This window comes from Sminthopsis crassicaudata, chromosome 3 (genome assembly GCF_048593235.1).
Source record: "Sminthopsis crassicaudata isolate SCR6 chromosome 3, ASM4859323v1, whole genome shotgun sequence".
In the NCBI taxonomy this organism is placed as follows: domain Eukaryota; kingdom Metazoa; phylum Chordata; class Mammalia; order Dasyuromorphia; family Dasyuridae; genus Sminthopsis; species Sminthopsis crassicaudata.
The window spans coordinates 172,166,399-172,187,490 of record NC_133619.1 but is presented as its reverse complement, the minus strand read 5'-3'; the positions used below and the strand labels follow the sequence as shown (position 1 = coordinate 172,187,490).

General features: G+C 37.4%; 1 protein-coding gene across 2 annotated transcripts in view; it reads right to left on the bottom strand.

Annotated features, from left to right (window-relative positions):
- Positions 1–20,113, bottom strand: part of ATP11A (ATPase phospholipid transporting 11A) — a 214,640-nt gene extending 194,527 nt beyond the window's left edge. For both annotated transcript variants that reach the window (XM_074299560.1, XM_074299563.1), the window contains exon 1: positions 19,980–20,113. In XM_074299560.1, coding sequence (XP_074155661.1) covers positions 19,980–20,030 — 51 coding nt within the window. In that variant the 5' untranslated portion in view covers positions 20,031–20,113. The remainder of the gene's footprint in view (positions 1–19,979) is intronic.
- Positions 20,114–21,092: the final 979 nt, after the last annotated feature.

Genomic DNA, 21,092 nt, shown 5'->3' with positions numbered 1-21,092 from the left:
CTGGCACACAGTAAGTACTATATAAATGCTTATTCCCTTCCCTCCTCCCTTTATCCTTCCCCTTCCCTCTACTGGTTCACTCGCCACATAGTTCAAACCAGTGACATAAATATGCACTATTTTTTTTTTTTTTTTTTTTAAGGCTGGGGTTAATTGACTTGCCCAGGGTCACACAGCTAGGAAGTGTTAAGTGAAGGAGGTCAAATTTGAACTCAGGTCCTCCTGAATTCAGGGCTGGTGCCCTATTCACTGCGCCACCTAGCCGCCCCCTAGTGACATAAATATAAACATCTGTCTTATTAAAAGTCCTAACTCTCTGAGCTTGGATCATCATACAAAAACAGGAAAAGTTCATGCTATGTCTTGTTTCCAAAAAAAGTACATATACACAATATGTTTAACACTAACTAAACCATACTGGCACTACTTATATATATTGTTTTTTAAAAGACTCAAATGGTTTCTAATTTTATAATACTTATCAATGGTATATATGTCTATCTCATTTTTACTCTGGTGCCAACAAGCCAAATCACTGATATCATCAAATGCGAGATTCTGTAATCAAGATATATCTTAAGAGTTTGTTAGCCAGATTTAGAGTTGCAAGGGATATTAATAAGAGGTCATTTGGCCCAATGTGACTAACAATGTTAACAATAACAACAACAATATGGCTAGCATTTACTGTGTGCCTACTATGTGCCAGGACCTGTATTAAGTAATGTGCCACCTAGCAACCTAATGTTATTACTAGGTGTTGTAATGTGTAAAGAGCACCAAGCCAGAAATCAGACTTTTCTTCAAATCTAGTCTCAGACTCTTGCTAGTTGTGTGACCCTGGACACATCCTTAACCCTGTATGCTTCAGTTTCCTCATCTTAAAAATGATCTGTAGAAAGAAATGGCAAGTCATTCTAGTATCTCTACAAAGAAACCCCAAATGGGGTTACAAAGAGTTGGACATGACTGAGCACACACTAATATTACTATACTATCATATTACTAATATTATTATACTACTTGTCTACAAGATATTATTATTAGTGTTCTATTTAATATTATTAAAGTGCATTCCTTCAGCACTTTAAGGTTTTCATAGTGCTGTGTAAACATTTCATTTTATCCTCACAAAAACACAGACACAAACAGTTGCTTTTATCATTGATTCTCCATATTACAGATGAGGAAACTTGAGTATGATAGACCAGGCTCCCCCATCTAGCGATATGTCAGAGCCTGGATTTGAACTGAGTTCCTCCTTATTTCTGTGTTCTGTATTTCCTATATCACCAAGCTGTCTCCAATATGAGTAATCAAGATAAATATGGGAAGACTTGTATTAACTAAGGCAGAATGAAGCAAATCAAATCAGAAGAATAATATGCCCCAAACCTACAACAGTGTAAATGACAATACACTTTCCTCCTTACAGAAGACTTGACCTATGCGTTAGTTTTGCTTACCTGTTGCTTGTTACAAGGGAAGCTTCAGTGTGCTAGGAGAGGAGGAAAAGAGTAGGAGGGTGAGGTAATTTCAATCCCTTTCTTCCATCTGATTGCCTTTTGGCGGATTGATCATGATGGTGACTCAGAAACAAAAGATGTCAACAGAGGAAAAGAACACTACACAAATGGACCGATGGCAGACTGCGTACGTTCTCATCCATATACCAAGCTAAATGTAGAAAGAGTGGTTCATCACAAGAAGTCTAGTCTCAAAATTGATGATGGTTCTGGTCCCTGGAGCTCATCATGAACATATCCTGGAGGATGGAAGGACTGTGAGTTGCACATAGAGGAGAGCTATAAAATCAAAGATCTTTTAAAAAATTAAGAGTATTAAAGCAACAAATGACTGAGTCAAACTAAGGTATTCAGCAACCTCACCTATTGAGAACATAATGAAGAACCAGAAAGTACAGAAGACAGTCTCTTGGAGTAACAGAAATAACTGTCACAAAGGCCAAGCACCAGAATCCACCAAGCCTCTTGGCTCTTAACATGCACATAAGTCTAACAAACTTGGTTATCAGATTTGTAAAACCCAGAGAAGATTAGTAATGTCCAATTACAAAAGGGAAGAAAACAACAGGAAATATACAAACTTCAAAACACATCAATGTGAATTGTTAAATATAGAGGCAAACAGCCCTACAGAGTTAACAAGCCACAAGAACATCAGAACAGAGAAAAATGATTAGATTCTCAGTTAGCCTCTTTCCCTCCCAAATTTTCAACCTCTTCATCTACTCTTTTGCCTTCAAATATGCCCAGCTTTCCTTAGTCTTAAAAAAAAAAGCCTCATTAGATCATATCATCCCATCAAACTATAATGTCCTATGTCTCTCCTCTCTTTCTCATAGTCTCAGAAAAAGCTTGCAGCCTCTATTTCCTCTCATCACTCCTAAATCTTTGCAATTTGTGTTTTAGTGAATTCAACTGAAACTGCATTGTCCAAAATTACCAATGATTTCTTAAAGACCAAATTGAATGGTATTTTCTCAGGTCCCAATACTTTCTTTCTTTCTTTTCTTTTCTTTTTTTTTTTTTTTTTTTTTTTTTTTTTTTTTTTGGACACTATTCTCTTCTGGTTAGCCTTCTCAATTATTTTGTTTGTTTGATGGCTTATCATCCAGATCATATCCCCTTAACTGTAGCTACTTCCCAATGTTCTGCCCTGCCTAAATCATCTTCTCTTTTACCTCTATATCTCAAATAACCTCATTAACTCCCATGGGTCTAAGTATTGATACTTATCTCTATGCAGATGACTCCCAGATTTATATATCTCCCCTGAGGTTCACTTCTACATCAGCAATCATCTCTTGGCCATTTCAAAGTAGATGTCCCAAAAAGCCCTTCTCCTTCTTTCAAATTTCCTTCTTTATGTCAAAGGTACCATCATCTTGAGAGTATAATCCAAAGAGCTTTTATGATACCTGAAGGCTATTTATGGGCATCTCAACTACTAATTGCTGATGGAGCCACATTGATTAGTGATAAGGACATCTTTCTAGAGAAACCGGCTGAATATATCTCTAGTGTTCTCAACAGACTATCATCAATCAATGCTGAAGTCACAGATTGTCACTGAGCATATACCTGATATTGAAGTCAATCCCTCCCTAGCCAAACTTCCAACTGAAGAAGAGATTTTGAATGCCATTAGACTCCTCTTGTGTGTCAGAGCATCTGGTACTGATTCTATTCTAGCTGAGATTTACAAGACAAGGGTCTACTAATCATACAAAAACTGCCTAAAATTTTCCAAGTTATATGACAAGAGGTTATTTTCCAGGAGTTCAAGGATGCCTCCACTATCCATCTCTAAAAAGGAAAAGAAAATAGGTTGTCCTGTGACAATCACACACGTGTCTCTCTCTTAGTCACTGACGGCAAGATTCTTGCTAGGGTCCTCCTCAATAGGCTAATCGTTTACCTGTAAGGTCATCTATCTGAAAGCCAGTGTGGCTTCAGAAAGGGCTGAGGAACATTTGGTAAGTTTGTTGCCCACAACTTCAGGAGAAATGCCAGAAGCAGAATAGAGATCTGTACACAATTCTGTTGATCTGACCAAGGCCTTTGATACTGCCAATAGAAAGGGCTTGTGGAAAACCATGCCCTGTTTGCACAAGTTCTAGAAAATGAATGATGCTCTGGTGCTTTTCCAGTCATCAAAAGAATGAAACAAGACTATACTTTTCAGCAATGTTGTTAGACGCCTTCAACACTGACAAAAAAAGAAATCAAAGTCAGTTACTGCACTGATGGTATAAATTATTTAACTTGAAAAGTATACAAGCCAAAATTAAAGCGGAAGAAGAATTGGTGTGTGACTTTTTGTTCATAGATGATTGTGCTGCTGAGGCTGAGATGAAACAAAGTGTTGATTGATTTTCTGCTGCTTATACTAATTTTGGCCTAACAATATCAAGAAAATATCTACCAGCCAGCAATACACCATCCACACATGTAACCATCAGTGATAGCAAATGGAAACTCACTTACCTTGGCAGTATACTTTCCAGGGATGCATCTTTCTTAGATGAGGATGTCATATACACTGCTAGAGCTAGCTCAGAATTTAGGAGATTGAAGGAAAAGTATGAGAGAGAAATATTAAGCTGCCTACCAAACTGAAGGTCTACAGAACCACTATGCTAACCTCATTGTTGTATGCCTGTAAAACAAGCCATACCAAAAAACTGAATCACTTCCATCTGAATTATCCTAGGAAGATTCTGAAGGTCACCTGGAAAGATAAAATAACAGACATGGGGATCCTTTCTTAACTTAACTTGCCAAACATTCAAACTCTACTGCAAAGAGGACAACTCCAATGAGCTGGCCAGAGTGTTTTAAATGCCAAACATGTTTAGCTAAAATACTATTTTATGGGAATTCACACAAGACAAGCACTCATGTGGAGATGAGAAGAACCCATATGAGGACACCCTCAAGTTCTCTCTCAAGAGATTGAGTATATGACATGGGAGACACTGGCACATACGTGGCTTGCCTGCATCAAAAAAGGTACTGTGTTCTATGAGCAAAGCAAAATTGCAGAAGCTCAAAAGTAACATGAAATACACAAATTTAAAGACACCTCCTTTCCAGATGTTCACATGGACTACTTATGTTCATGTAGATCTGTTAATAAAGACTTTCAGAGGTCATATTGGGCTGATCAGCCATAGTTGGATACACTGTACTTTGACTACAACATAATGACATCATTTTGGTCTTCTGAGAATGAAAGACTACACCAATCAACACTATCCTTCCAATCTCTCAACATCATAATGTAGCATTATCTTAGACTTCACTTTCTCTCATTTATCCAACTAGTTTGCTGAATTTTACCATTTCTATTTTAAAACGTTTCTTGCATTCAACACCTTCTCTCTGCTCACAGGACTACCTTTGCTCAGGCACTCATCACCTTTTGCTTAGATTACTGCAACAGCTTCCTAATTGTTCTCTTACCATCCTACCCACTGATACCAAAGTAATGTTTCTTAAGTACAGACCTTAACATTTCACTGCCTTATTCAACAAACTCTACTAGCCTCCTCTTGCCTCTAAATAAAATATAAATCCTTCATATAGCTTTTAAAACCCTTCACAACCTATCAAATGACAAGAAATTCATAATTTATGCCACCTACATAGCACACATACTAGCATTTTTACGCGGACACTTACTATCTTTTTCATCTAGATGTAAATTTAGCTCCCTGAACCTACACTTCTCCCACCCAAAATGAAAATCAGTTTTTTTCCAAAAATCATACATATTTTTATATAGATCTACTCTTTAAACCCTTCCTTCTTGACCCCCTTCTCATCTGGCTGTTCTTGTAGCTTTAGGAAAATCTTTTTTTTCACAGTGAATCTGAAAAACTTTAAAGGACCTAAACTGTGAATCCCTGACAGCAGAAACTTGCCTTCCTCTAGTAAGCATTCAGTAAAGGTTTACTGATTGACTGATTAAAGTCATGTAGCCCACACCTTACCTGAAGCATTTATCCCTTCTGTATCTTTGACTTTTCTTCCACAATGTCCATCCCATTTATTCTTACCTTCCCATTTCCACCATTTCAGCAGAGACTATTCTCATCTAATATCTGGCCAATTCCAATAGTCATCCATGGGGTCACCCTGAATCTAGATTGGCAAAGATTCTTTTAAGTTTTCTAAATAACCCATACCCAAAGCACTGCAAGTTCCAAACTTTGGCTTAAAGACTTATAGGTACCAAGAAGAAAAACCATGTGCAAAACTATTTGTAGCAGCTCTTTTTGTAGTGGCAAGGAACTGGAAATTGAGTAGATGCCCATCAATTGGGGAATAGCTAAATTATGGCATGTGAATGCAATGGAATATTATTCTTCTATAAGAAGTGATAAGTAGACCAATTTCAGAAAAGCCTTACATGAACTGATACTGAGTGAAGTGAGCAGAACTGAGCAGAACCAAGAAAACACTGTATACAATAAAATGTCCACTGTGATGGAGTTGGTTCTTCTCAACAGTATGATTTAAGCCAGTCTCAGTGGAGATAGAAAATGTCATCTTCATTCAGAGAGAGAACTGAAGAGACTGCATGTGGATCAAAGACTAGTATTTTCACCTTTTTTTTTTTCTTTCATGGTTTTTCCCTTTTGGTCTGAATTTTTCTTGCATATGACAAATGAGGAAATATGTTTAAAAGGACTGGACACATTTATATATGAGATTACTTATTGTCTTGGGCAGGGAAAAGGTAAGGAAGGGAGGGAAGGAGAAAAATATGAAACACAAAATCTTGCAAAAATGAATGTTGATATGAAGGAGCCATGTCAACAATGAAGTGAAGGAAGCCAATTTCAATACATTTTTGATTGGGAGAACCATCTGCATCCAGAAAGAGTATTGTGGGGACTGAATGTGGATCACAACATAGTATTTTCACCTTTTTTGTTATTATTTGATTTTTTTTCTTTCTCTTTTTTTTTTCCCTTTCTGATCTGGTTTTCCTTATACAGCATGATAAATGTGGAAATATGTACAGAAGAATTATACATGTTTAACATGTATTGGATTACTTGATGTCTAGGCGAGGGAGGGATGAGGAACGGAGGGAGAAAAATTTGGAACACAGGGTTTTGTAAGGGTGAATGATGAAAACTTATCTTTGAATGCATTTTGAAAAAAAAAAACTATTATCAAAAGAAAAAATTACTGCTGAAAACTATCTTTGCATGTATTTAGAAAAATAAAGTACTCCTGAGGGAAAAAAAAATCCCTTATAGGTATAAGGAACTCACCATATTATGAGGATATTGATTCCATTTATGGACAATTGCAACTATAAGGAAAAACTTTCTAACATTAAGTCAAAAATAAGGCTTCTCTCTACCTGCCATACAATTGGTCATAGTTCTAAATAAGATCATAAAGAACATGTGTATCTAATATATTTTTCATATCATAGCTCATGAGAGCTGTAGATACTTTATTATAAAGTAATTTTTTTTTCCCTAGGCCAAACATTCTCAGTCCCTCCAAACAACCCTTATATAGCATAATTTCTTCTCTCTATTTTGGTCACTCTCTGAACAAAAGCTTGGGTTGTGAATGGCTTTCCTAAAATACAGCACTCAGAAATGACCATGATACCTAAATAGGACTTAAATAGGCAAAGTAAAATAGGCTCATCTACTTTTTCTTTTCATATATTTTCTTAAGCCTAATTTGTGATTTCAGCAAGGCAGATATCTAATAGTGTTAGAGTCTTGCCAAGAAGCACCAAGACATTAAATGACTTAGCAATGATCACAGAGCTTTCAATGTGCCAGCCTTATGGATTGAACCAAGATCTCCTTGACCACCTCAGCCCTTTTACTTACCAATTCCCACTGCCTCTCATTCTGGACACTCTCTTTAAACTAATACCCAAGACTACATGAATACTTAAGGGTCACAAAATACTCAATTTGCATTACAGTTTTCAATCCAAACAATTTTTTACCATATCTCTCCCCCAACTTTTAATTGTGTGATAAATTTTAACTGAAAAAAAATTCTCTTTTATTTATTGTCCTTTATAAAAGCATTTTTATATTATCCTCATTCATCAAGATCTTTTTTGGATGCCAATATTGTCATTCAATATGTTCTCTATCATTCTTAGAACTGCACATACATAAAATTTGACAGCCATACCAATAAATGAATCTAGGTAATTAATGTTTTAAAGAGTGTTCAACAAAACAGAAATAAGTTAAGGACAGAGCCTTGTGATGCCCACCAAAGCCTCTTTAGTTTCATTAATGGTATTATCTCTTTGAAGTTAGGCAGATAATCAGTTTGGAATCCAGTTTACTGAATCCTTTCCACAAGAATATGTTCCAAGATAGCATCAAATGCCTTCCTAAAAATCAGGATTATATCTCTAATATTTTGCTATTCTACCAAGTTAGCTACCCTTTAAAAAATTTTTTTTGCTGTGACTTGGTCTTAATGTACCAATGCTTTGTAAGATCTTGATGGTTTCCATAAGTATTCATAAACATCCTTTCATATTGTTGTAGGTGAGAGATTGAGAGAAAAAGAAGAAAGAGGGAAGAGGTCAAGGGACTAGTCTGTGACTTCTTTAGTATGATAAATTCCTAATAAGGAACTCTCTCCAGCAAAATAGATTGACACCTTCTCAGCAATTTAACAGTCTTAGGAAGTTGCCTGAGGTACAGCGAATTGCCGAGGGTAGTTTTTTTCCAAACAGATTAAAAACAGAGATTGAATCCAGCCCCAGATTTAAAACAAAAAACAAAAAAAACTAGTGCAGGAACAAAAATAAATTAAATGAGTGTGAAAAGTTCCCAAAGTAATATTTTTTAAAGTTAAATAATTGTTAGATATTTCTGCAGGGTAGGCATTCTGAGACAATTCATAAATAATGTTATCTTGCTTGTCTAAAATTTTGCCAACAACCAATGTCAAGTTCTCCTATTTTGAAAATCTATCTTTAGCAACAATAACACTGCATTCCATAATTCAATTGGGAAGCTAAAAATCTATCCTAAATACAAAAAGAAATTTCTAGGGATTTTCCTGAAATAAATGCAAAATAATAGCTTACAATGTTTAGACCTTTTTTCTTAAATTTGAGAAACCTTACCTTTCAGAAGGCTTTCAGATTCTATGAAGCAGGTCACTTGAAGATTAAGAACCAGAGCTCTGATATAAGTCAACACAGAATAGGTAAGATATTCATAAATGGATGTAAAAAGGTTTTTAATACTCTAAATGAAAAGGTTTCTCTGAAGTGTTGTGATCAATGTTCATTCCATTTGATAACTACGTATCATAGGATTTAGCCCTGCAAAGGATCTTGGAGACTTAGCCCAAACTGGTTGAAGAAACTAGAACCAAAGAATTCATTGACGTGCCTAAAATCACAGAGACAGTCATTATTTGAATCCAGATCCAAATTCAGGGCTCTTTGCATGACACCATCCCATCCAGAAAATTGCTGCAGGTTACATGGAAAATAAATAGTAAATTATTTCTATGTTAAAAAAAATGTTAGGGTAAAATCCAGTGGGGGAAACAATGTAGCTTACTCCAATGTAGCCTACCACAATGTTGCATAGCTTCACCCTTAGAGCCAAAAAACAAAGTTTCAAATATCGATTTGCCACTCAGTGGTTATGTGTACCCAAGAAGGGAGAATTTCTCCAGGCTCCAGTTTCCTCATCTGTAAACTGAATAAGTTGGACTAGGTGAGCTACAAGTCCTAGTTAATCAAATATCTTAATAATTAATAAAAAAATTGAACATCTATATACCATGCTTTGATCACCAATTTTCAAAAAATTCAAATATTAGATAAAACTTAATACAAAAACTATACAGAATTTAAATTTTGTCTAAGAAGCAATGTATTTTAAGGGACAAGTAATGAATTTGGTGTCAGATGATGTGATTTCATTCCCTTTACTAAATTACCATATGACTTTGCAAGCAACTTCTCTGAGTTTCACTTTTCACATCTGTAAAACTGAAGGGATTAGATATATCATGCATAAAAATATTCATAGACCACATATTAAGTGTAATCATATAAATAGATATAATGTATATATTAAGTAAAAGGAAAACCATTAAGTTTGGTAATGAAATTCAATATAAAAACTACTGGCCTTTATCTCTAAAGCCTTTAAAATAATCAAGTCTCCATTTATTTCTCTCTATCTTCTACTCCTCTAAATTAATTTCACCTTTTCTTACTCTACACCACTCAAGCAAAATTTAAAAAAATAATTCAGATTTTGGTTTTCAGTTATTTAAATATATACTATCTAAATGTACCGTATTCTTTTATTTTTTCAATACTGGGCTGAGATGATTTTCTTGGGCTAGCTTAGGAATTTTGCTTTGTAATATGGTTTCCATAGGAAAATGTACTCTTGATCTCCACAAAAGCTGCTCATAAATGAACTTTTGGAATATAAGCCATTTCTAAATTAAAGGACTCCATGTATCATCTGGTAGTCATGCACTTTTTGACAAAGCTTGAACTGTAGGTTTACATCTACTTGTGAATGAAGCATATTGTTCACTTCTCTAGAAATGTGATTAACTATAGAACTACAAAACTGCAGGATATACCAATTTATCTTTTTCTGGGCTGTGAAATCCACCCCAAGGCATGATATTAACACCCATTAAGAATATTAAATCCTAAAAGACATAAAACAGTTCCAAATACATGAAAGAGTTCAAAGTTGTATATATCCTTTAAAAGCTAAATTATATACCAATACATAATTGATTTTAAATGTGACTTATAAACATATATATGTCCCCAGAACAAGAAAATGCTTATTTTACTTCCTAGTGAACTGCCTACATGAATGCTTTATCAAGTGCTTTCCAAATATTGCCTTATATAAACCTGAGACTTTGTGTCATAGGTCAATATCCATGTTTCAGACCCGAATTCTCTTCCATGGGTCCTGATTATTCTGAATACTATTTTAAGGATGTCCAACCTATAGTATCAACCTTGCAGGATAGACTGCAAAAATGAAACAGAGAAGCTACAAATCTGATACATGAAACAGATATGCAATCCCTAAATTATAATCTAAAAAGAATTTTTAAAAACTAAAATCAATCTAATTCAATAAAATATTTGACATATTAAAAATAGTGACCTCACAAATCAACAATGATCTCATTAACTACTAGCCTATTATCCAACCAGAAAAGGAAAACAAAAGTAGACACTGATGAATTTAAATTGTTGAGTTTTTCAAAAGGTTTAAAAGCACTCTAATGTAACTGGGCTGGAAGTTCTCCAGGGAACAGAGATGTTTATAGATTTCCTTTACAGCAGAACAATTTATCAAAACACACATTGCTAAAACAAATATTCATATCGTCAGCAAAGAAAACCTTCAACTTTCCCAAGTTTCTGATCACTTACAGCTAGAAAAGCTAGAAAGCAAAGGAAATAATAAGGGAGTAAAAGAAGCATTTTTTAATATATTCTGTAGTGTTTATCTTCACTCTCAAAGAGGACCATGTGAGTGAAGTGATGTCAAGATATACAAGTGAACTGGATTTAAGTGAGAAAGGGCTGTGCAAGGTCACCTGTGTCACTTTCTCCTCCAGAGTCATTTGCGTCCAGTGGCCAGTTATGGCCCTGGATGTATTGGAAGATTTTGGCCTTTTAAAGCTAGGATCTTCAACAGATCTTAGTTAGACTGAGGCAACACCTATTCAATGATTAATTGGAGGTATCACTTGAGGCAAAGAATCTCCCCTTTCTCCTAGTCAATCAAGTCAATCAATTAATAAATAAGGGATGGGAAGAGCATTAGGATTTCTGGTCAAAACAGAAAGAACTATTGACATTCACTCTAAGTCAAACAGGACCCAAACAATGACCAACGGGGGCCTGGCCCAGGAACTTATTCGTTGGCCAACCAATGAGAGTCAAGGTGGATTTTTGGGTTTAAAGGCATAGTTCTAAAGAAAGAAACCTAGCCAATTAATCCTTCATTCTTGAAGAGGACCACAACATCAGGGAGATGATGCCATGATTTGCAAATGCATTTTTAAAAATTCTGTAAAATGAAGGAATACTCACTACTACATGATTACTGGCTGTACTAACATCATTAATAATCAAATTTCCATTCTGCATAATTGTTACTAATATTCTAGACCAAAGGGATCTACCATATAGATAGAAGCTTATAACAAAATGATTAGTGGCTGAAATTGCCCCTTCATAATTCTCTGCAGCTAGAAATAAAGTCTAAGACTTGGATTCAGCAAGACTTGAATTCAAATTCTGCCTCATGATAGTGGGCAAGTCACTTAACCTGTCTCTGGTTCAGTTTCTTCATCTATAAAATAGGATAATCTCACAGAGCTGTGAGAATCAAATGAGTTAGCATAGAAAGTACTTTGCAAATATTAAGATACTGTATAAGTGCTAGTTGTTCTTATTATTGCTGCATATTTCCTCTACTAAGTTCTTTTTTCAATGAATTATCTTGGAAAAGCATCTTTTCCAGGTCCCATCCACTCTGGAAAAGTAGTGAGTAAAGCCCAATGAGAAACTGAATATTTGTCATCCAAGGATCAGTCTAGTTTAAGTCTGAAAAGGCTTATCACCAGGTTAGCAAATTTAAAGGCTGTAATAATTCTCAGAAATCTTCTCCTTGGTCACAGAAGGACAGCAATATAATACACTAACCAAAATCACAGATGCTTAATTCATTGAAATACATGAATATCTACAAGTAGAATTCCAATATTCTACTTGTGGCTATAGCAGAGTTAGACTTAAAGTATATATGGGAACAGAGGAGTAGAGAGCAAGGTAGTGCCTAAAGTCTACTATAGTGAGATGGGTTGCATATTTATTTGTGAATAATGGTTTTGAAATCTGATTTTCTATCATTATAAAAAATAATCATCTAATTTTTCATCCATACATCCCTGATACCTACCACAGTGCCTAGTATGGAGGGGATGCTTAATACAAACTTACTGATTTATTGGCCATCTGGCACTAAATTAGAAAAAAAGGCATACACCTTAAATTGCCCTAATCCTGAAGTCATCTGGGTCTTGGCTGCAATGGTAAGCTTCCTCCTTCCAGATTTTTATTCTACTATGTGTGCTCCTGACCTTCCATTCTTGGGCAGTTGGGCAAGCAGACAAGAGTAAGGAAGCTTACTAGAAGCAAACTATATTGGTACTTTGGATTCTATTGGTGCTTACATTTGAAAAAAAGGCAGGGATTAAGGGAGAATGAGAGAATGAGTGTATGTGAGACTGAGAGACAGAGAGATTGACTGGTACCTACAATTTAGGAAAGAAGGAAAGATGTGGGTGCGTGGGTAGGTATGGGCTCCTTCTTCCTTACAGGATAGATTTACTCCTATAACCCAGATCAGGGGCCTGAACTCAGTCTGGAATCAGGCCCATTGCTTTTCTGCAGGAGCTAAGCAAAAATACCTCACTTTTATAAAACACTTAAAGGACTGCAAGGTGTTTTCTCCATAGCAGCCCTTTAAAGGATTAGCACATTTACTTGTTCCTATTTTCCAAAGGAAAAAACTGAGTACTTTTCAGGGGATAAGACTCCTCCAAAGTGATACCACTAACACAGTTCAAAACTGAGACTTGAAGTCAAATCTCCCTTTTCCAGTGCAGATAGTCTTCCCTTTACATCATGTACAGAATAAGGCAGAGAATTGCAGTCATCCTCATTTCCAACTTTTGGCTCCTAGCATTAGCCTTGATTCATTGGTAGGTCTCAGGGGGCTAGCCTTGAGACTCTACTCAGAACTTCAAAGTGTACTCACAGCCAAGGCTAATGGCAGGCAGGGTCATTACAAAGAGATTCCTCAACCACTTCCCTTACCCTTCTCCAAGGAGGCTTTTCTATTCACATGCTTTCTAGTGATATCCACCATGACTGTAAACAAGCTAATTCTGTCCTAAGAAGCCTTCAGAAGTTTATATACTTATCAAGTCAAGAGACTATTTAACTCATAGTGTTTTCAGAGAACTTCAAATACTTGTTAGGGTAGAGTGAGTAGCAAAATTTTCAATGTGGAGGTCATTGTCTCTCCCGATCTCGGTGTCTATCCAAATTGGAAGTCCTTCTCTTCTTTGCTCACCAAGAGGCATTCATACTTTAAACCCCCCACCCAATATTGCCAGTGCAGATTTCTTCTGACCATACTCATTTACTCTAAATCCTCTGGCCCTGCTTCCAGCCTCTGCACCCTTCATCAATGGGAGCAACCTTTGAAGAGTAAGGGTTTGACATCCCTGATGCCAGCAATGGTCAATCTAGTTGGAGCAGCAAGAAGTCCTGAGGGAGAGAAGAGAGCAGCATGTGCCAGGCAAGTTAAACCATCACCACCACTACCATCTCTACCATGTCTAAGGGACATGCAGACCCTATACTTGATAACTCCAAGAATTTTCAATTCCTTCCACCCCATAATGACCAGTCTTTCTTCAAGTCTGCCCCTAAAGCCATCAAGTGAAATAGTCATTGTGAGAAATGGACTTTCCAGTTTTTCCACCATCATCATGAACTGCTTACCAACCACTAGCAGTAGGGCCAAGAGTCCCATAAACAGCACAACTCCCTAGACCATTAACTGTGCTTCTAGCTCAGTTCCCATAACTCCAGGAGAGCAACTCTTGCAGAGATAAATGTCAATGGCTTCTAATTCTTTAACAGTCAAAGCTATTGAAGACTCAGAAAAGAAAGTTCTTACCCCAAAGTCCTTGGGCACTGTTACATAGTTCAACATCAGAAACAGATACAATTTCATCAATGGAAATGACCTTAAAAAAGATTTATTCCTTGCACCCAGAAGTCATGGGGCCTTTCCATCTGATTGCAGCTAAAACCTCTATGTGTTATCTCTCCCATTCAAATGTGAGCTCCTTGACAGAGCCCAGGCTATGTTCCTTTTCTACTATCTGTATCCCCAGTGATTAGCTTTGACATAATAAACATTTAATGAAAGCTTAAAAAAATCATTCACCTACCTGCCTTTTTAAAAATTAGATTCATCTCATCTTAACTCCACTAATCTAAGAATTTGTGAACTGTACTAACTGATCGGATATCTGTTCATTTTCTGTCTGTCTCTGAACAACTACTGTCCCTCAGCCAACAATGACTGAATAAAACAGAAAGGAGTGGTCTAACCCAACTCATGGTTTAAAAAACAAAACAAAACAAAAAAAAAAACCAAAAACAAAATATACACATATACAAACACCCTGCTCATCCCCACAGGGTCTACAAAAGGGAGACAGCACAGGCTTCCAAGTTCATTCAAACAAATCTTAAGAGAGTAAAATGAATAATCAAAAATGGTTCTATGTAGGCCAGCACAGAACAGATGGGCACAGAATGTAGTACTTTTAGATACAAAAGTCTATGTACATATAGATGTGTCCATCCAGAATCTTATTAATAAATCTTCTTTCAAAAAAGATCATCCAGCTGCCTCTTTCTGTATCTATCATACATTAAGATGGAAGTAATTATTTTTTAATTTTATGTGGTTATGTATGACACAAAGTTTAAAAGTAAACAAAAGTTTTATTCTTTTGATTTTTCAAAAACTAGTAATAATCTATAAAAGTTTTATTCATTTGATTTTTCAAAAACATAAAATTCCAAAAGGTAAACCTAAATCAAATTTTCTATTATGTTGACATATTCTGATTAAGCATTATTAGCAAACTTCAATACAGTAGCAAAGATCACTTGACTGAAAGGAGTGACTTAAAAAACACCATCAATGAAACCTGAATGACCTAGAAAAGAGGTGGGCTTCTCAGGTCAAAGGAAAGAAGGCTAAAAGACAGACACTGGGAGTTCTTGACAAAATAAAAAACAAAAAAAAACTACCACCCTAATATACTCAATCTGGTGAAAAGCATTTAGCTACACAAAAAACATGGGTGTTTCAGAAGTCATCTGGATTAGCTTTAACCTTATAAAATTTCTAGGACACCCTGAATCATTGGGAACATTTTAAAAGTTATTCTACTTTAGTACAATCTGCCCAGACCTTATACTATGAAAAAAGGATAAAAAGATCTGAAGATTTTAAACTCAAAGCTTCCTCAGGACAGTTCTTCATGTTTTTTACAAAATAGATCCCCATCTATAGGTTAAGCCTATAGACTCCTTTCCCCCCCCCCCCCCAGAAAGTCATTAAATGAATTAAATAAAACACATGATTTAAAAAATTATATTAAAATAAAATTATCAAAATATTTGTTAAAAGGTCACAGACCCCAGATTAGGAACCCCTGCCCTAAAGAGATTGGAGTTAAATTATAAGCAGCACAGTTTAATCTATTATTAGATTAATTAATCTATTTAGATGCATAATAACTACAGGAAAAGAATTACCTTACAATTTTAAAACATGTCATATTACCTTATATAGTAAAAGTGATAAATAAATGCTTTAAAATGTTTTTATCTCCATCACAAAATCAGAATGGAAGGTGTAGGAAAAATATAAGTTTCTATGGCTCTGGGAATGTTCTTTGGATCTTAACTGTTACCTCTTGTACCCTAAATAGTTGGTCAAAAAACTTAGTTTCATAAAATTTACTATATGGAAAGCATGGCATTTGTAACAGATAAAAATCACATAAAAATCACATACGGGCTAAGGTTAACAACATAAAAACAAGGACAAAAACTGTAGCCCTGATGAGTGAAACAGAGAAAGATAATAAGACAAGTGCAAAAAGATAATCTCCATCTCAATTTTTTTTAAATGAAGACATAATTTAGGAAAGCTAAGAGAAACTAAGTAGCGTGGGGACTGTGAGGCAACATAACATGAGCAAAATGGGGGAAAAAGCAACTATTTTGGATCCAACAGATAAGTAGGTATGAACTATTTTACACACACACCAAACCTCTATTTAATAATAAAATAATAGAGTTAAAAGTTCTTTGAAGACTCTCTAGACTAAAACCTTCATTTTATAAAAGTTAATTAACTTGCCTAAGACTAAATCGATAGCCAACCAGGAATGGCATTTCTGACCCTTTCCAGACCCTTAGCTACCTCCATACAGATATCTGATTACTTAATATGCATTTATTTAGTGTATGTGTTATATATCTAATGGGTATATAGCAACAAATGTCACAAAACACATTAGTGCTTAAAAAAAAAAATCTGTGTTGCTAAAAGACTTCCAGAGTTGCTGCACCTCAGAATTTGAAGAATTAAAAATGAGTATCACACTGAGGATAAACAGAGAGGAACACAGTGAGAGTGAAAAGATTGGAACACATAAAAAAAGGAACTCAGAAGAACTGGATAAAAGGATTTTATCAGGGAACCATGAGTTCGAAAAGGAGATGACAAAAGTGAGGGATAACAGATAGATCCAGAGTTTCAATATCCTCTTTACTAGAAGAGAAATTAAGCAAGGTCTACCCAGTCTACTGGAGGGCCATAACAAATTTATAAAGAGGTGCAGAAAATAGTTGCATAGGATTGACAGGTGTAGACTCACCCATATGAATGAATTACATCATTTGACCATTTGAAGTAAATACAAGCCCTATCTATCATCCTTCCTGCCTTACTAATCACTAGCATATAAATCTGAGATTTAAGAAGACACATCATAGGGCATGTAGATCTAACCTTGAGCCATATAATATCACCTGTCTAAAACTTTTTTCTAGTAGCTGTCCAGTCTCTCTAATTCCAGTCTCTCTAATCAAGTACTGCCAGTGATAGGGACCTCATTACTCCACTACTACCCAAAAACAAAACCAGCTTATTCCATTTGAAGACACTTGTAATTTTTAGAAAGTTGTTATTTGTGCTGTGCTGAATTCTTCTTCCCTATAACTCTCATTCATTAATGCTAGTTCTACCTTTGAAGGTCCCATCTCATCTTTCATTTGACTACCCAATTAAATTATGTATTTAAAGTGATATTCATCAAAATATCAAGGAGCTTCTCTATAAAACTAGATAAAATTGCATACAATTAAATTCATCCCAAAAAAGTAAGAATATCAAAGACTACACCAAAAAGAAAAGAAGATTGAGTTGGTCTTGTACCTAACGACTATTACAACAATCATCAATAATTATAATTAATTAATAATTAATATAATTATTAACTATTACAACTTATGACACAAAGCAAGTCATTAAAATGCTCGGGCTTTTTTTCCTCATCTGTAAAATAAAAGGATCAGACTCTAACCTCTAAGGTCCCTTCCAACCCTAAATATTCAAAGACTACTATCATGTTCCCATATGTACCCTCTCCCTTAACAGTCTCCTCTCTTCCTTGTATGGCATAATGGAAATCCTATTGGGCTTGAAATCAGGAAGCCCTCACTTCAATTTCTTTATCAGTAGGATGGAGGTGATGGCTCCATCAGGGCCCAATGCCCTGATTCAAATAATGCATGTTAAGGACTTTGTAAACTTTAAAGGTATTATAGTAAATAATTATCATTATTATTATCTTTGTCACTATTACTATATGATAGTTTCTAGTTTCTTTACCATCCTGGTTACCTTTTCTGGAAACAAACCAAACTTGGTTTGTCAATGTTTGTCACAAATGTCACCCAGAGCAGACAGAACATTTTAGATGTTGTATGATCAAGAAAGAGTATTACTCTCTTTTTAGAGTAGTCATTTTTCAAGAATCATTTTTCAAAATGATTTGTTCCTTATTTTTGTGCAACTAGAACTACTTTGTAAAGCAGGTATCTTTAACTACAAGACCTAATTACAAGTAACTTCCTGTGTGACTACTACAAGTCATTTCCTTATTTTCCCCACTTTCCTTACCAGCCGAATGTGAAGCTATAAACTAGATGATCTCAACGCCCCCTTCCAGTTATATCACTCAGTGATTCTTTAGCTCTAAGTTCCTGACATTTCCATCACTTTTAAAAAATGGAATTCAATAAATATACAAGTAATTCTACTCTGAAAGAAATTCTTAAGATAAACAAATTAGTTCAAAGGCCTTGTTTTCTACTTTCTCAGAATTAAAACTGTCTTCAAAAAAATATGTACTTCTTAAAAGAAACAATCTTAGTTCCAGAAAACTAAAATCCAAAATTTAAAGCATCCTCTTTCTACCTGTTTTTTTTTTTCCTATTAGTGTATGTCATCAGACTTCAAGACATATGATGGACATGTACAAGGAGAAGGATTGGTCTCAAGATTTGTTAGTTCATTCTCCTTATGCTGATCCATATACTGTAGCTCAAATTAGTTACTACAGGCACCAAAAATTTTGCATCTTCCTACGGGTTTGAAGTATGGAAAGCCAGCATTTTAAAAAAGTGAGCTAAAAGCATCCTCTCCTCATCTCATCCATTTGTTCACTATAGAAATAGGTTTTCTAGTCTCCTGCTGGAGTCATTCCAAGGGAACCTGAGAACCCACCCGTCTCTTATCTCTAGAAACCCGCTCTTCGGAATCAGAAAAGAAACAGTTGTTTGTTAGTTTCTTTGAAATCACTATACTTTAGTTATATTTTAACACCTTCTCCATCCCCCAATTTCTTAATTTTCCCAGAAGAAAACAAAGCTTTTTAGCTGAATCTAAAACCCTTTCTCCGAATTATTCCTTCCACCCTAATCCCAATTTAAATAGGTTCTTGGAGGGGGAGAGGAGAAGGCGCAGAGAAAAAGGGGGGAAGGGAAGGGAATGCACCTGCAAAGAGTTCATACCCATACTCCGATTTCCCTTCACTGCATCTGGAAAAGAGGTTTAAGGCTTTTCTTTCTTTCTTTCTTTCTTTTTTTAAATCATGAGAACTACTAGTTGCAGCGGGGAAACCAAAGGGGGGGGGGCGGGGGGAGATTTGACGTGATGCAGCTGTTTACAGAGAACACAGAAAGGCAAAGAAGTCGCAGGAAAGGAACCAAAACGTTAAGTGAAGAACCCCTGGCCAAGATGAAATAGATCAGGGAGGAGGGACGAACCCTATTCCAATCACGGGGCCCTGTTTAGATCCCTAAGGAGGGTTGAAGGGGCCTCGGGGCCCTCCCCTCCCAACAACCTACTTTATCCCGAGTCCGGGGGTAAAGTGCCCGGCAAAGAAGCCAGCCTCCAGTCACATGATAACCCAATCCCACATTCGAAACAATTGGGTCTTGGGGCCGGGCCCTCGGATGAGGAAGGGACGAAGGAAAACAACGAAGTGATTAGCCCCATTCCCTCCACAGGAGGATGCAGACTCGGGCACATCACTTTACCCTTTGCAAAGAAAGGGGTCCTGTCCTTGCAAATGCAGGGTCCCGGGTTCAGGGATGCAAAAGGTGTCTCACTCTGCTCACTAAGCCCAGAACTTTTATTCACTCCTTTTTTCCCCTCCCGACCGAGGGGTTCCCCGCCGGGGCCGTGCACTCACGTATCGGTTTATGAGAGTCCGGATGAAGCTGCAGTCTATGGTTCCTGCCATGGTACCTGCCGGATAAAGCCCCCGCGCCGGCGCAGCTCCTCGCTCCCCTAGGCGAGCTTCAGCTAAGGGCCGCCTTATCTCTTCCGACTTCTACTTGGCACGGCCATGGACTGGCTTCTACATCGGTCTCGCGGCCAGCAGACTCCGGGACTGCTAGGAGGCGAGCGCACGCGCCTAGTCCGGGGCCGCCGCAGCTGGTCGTCAGGCTCCGCTGGGCTTTGCTCAGCTCCCTTGCCGCCTGCCTGCCTCCTTCGCTCTTCTCTCGGGTCTCCCGCCTCAATCACGCCCGCAGCAGCTCAGGCTGCCAGCCGGGGGGCGCATGGGGCACTCGCGAGGCGGCACCTCCTGGCTCATGCCCTCCTCCCCGGCCCTGTCCCAAGCCCTGGGAAGAGCGCAGCCACCTGGCTGCTCCCGGGGCACTACACGGAGTGGGGAAGCCCAGAAGGAAGGGTTTTGGTGGGGATGGGGGGAGGTGGATTTACAGTTGGTGGTTCTCTCCTTCGCTTTCTCTTGCCACCCCCTCACCCTCTCAAGGCTGAAATCGGCTTTTCTCTAGGGAGGGCTGCAAGGAGGGGTCTCCTCGCGCCTCGGGCGGCCGTGGTCGGTGCTCGACTCTCTTCCCTCCAGAGCTCACAGTGGCTATCGGTTCTGGCTCTTCAGCCCAGCCCGGGCTCTTCGCTCACCTCCCCCTCCAAGAGCTTGGGCTCTTTGATCCTTCCCAAGCAATTCTGGCGGCGAACGTCACGACCCGCGTGTGAGCATGCGCCCCGAAAGCTACACGCCTCCTCCCGCTCCTCCTGCCCCCCAACACATACACACACACAAAATCACACACATACACACATACACACACACACACACACACACACACACACACACACACACACACACACACACACACCCCTCGACACTACCCAAGCGCGCGCGCGCGTTCACGGACAATCAGGTCTCCCCTTTTCGTCTTGGGTTCCTCCTCCTCCTTTTTAGAGGAGGCTCCTTATTTCGCAGTCTTTCCACCGCCACTCCAGAAGCAGAAATTCCCAGTAGTTTTGTCCAAGTGCT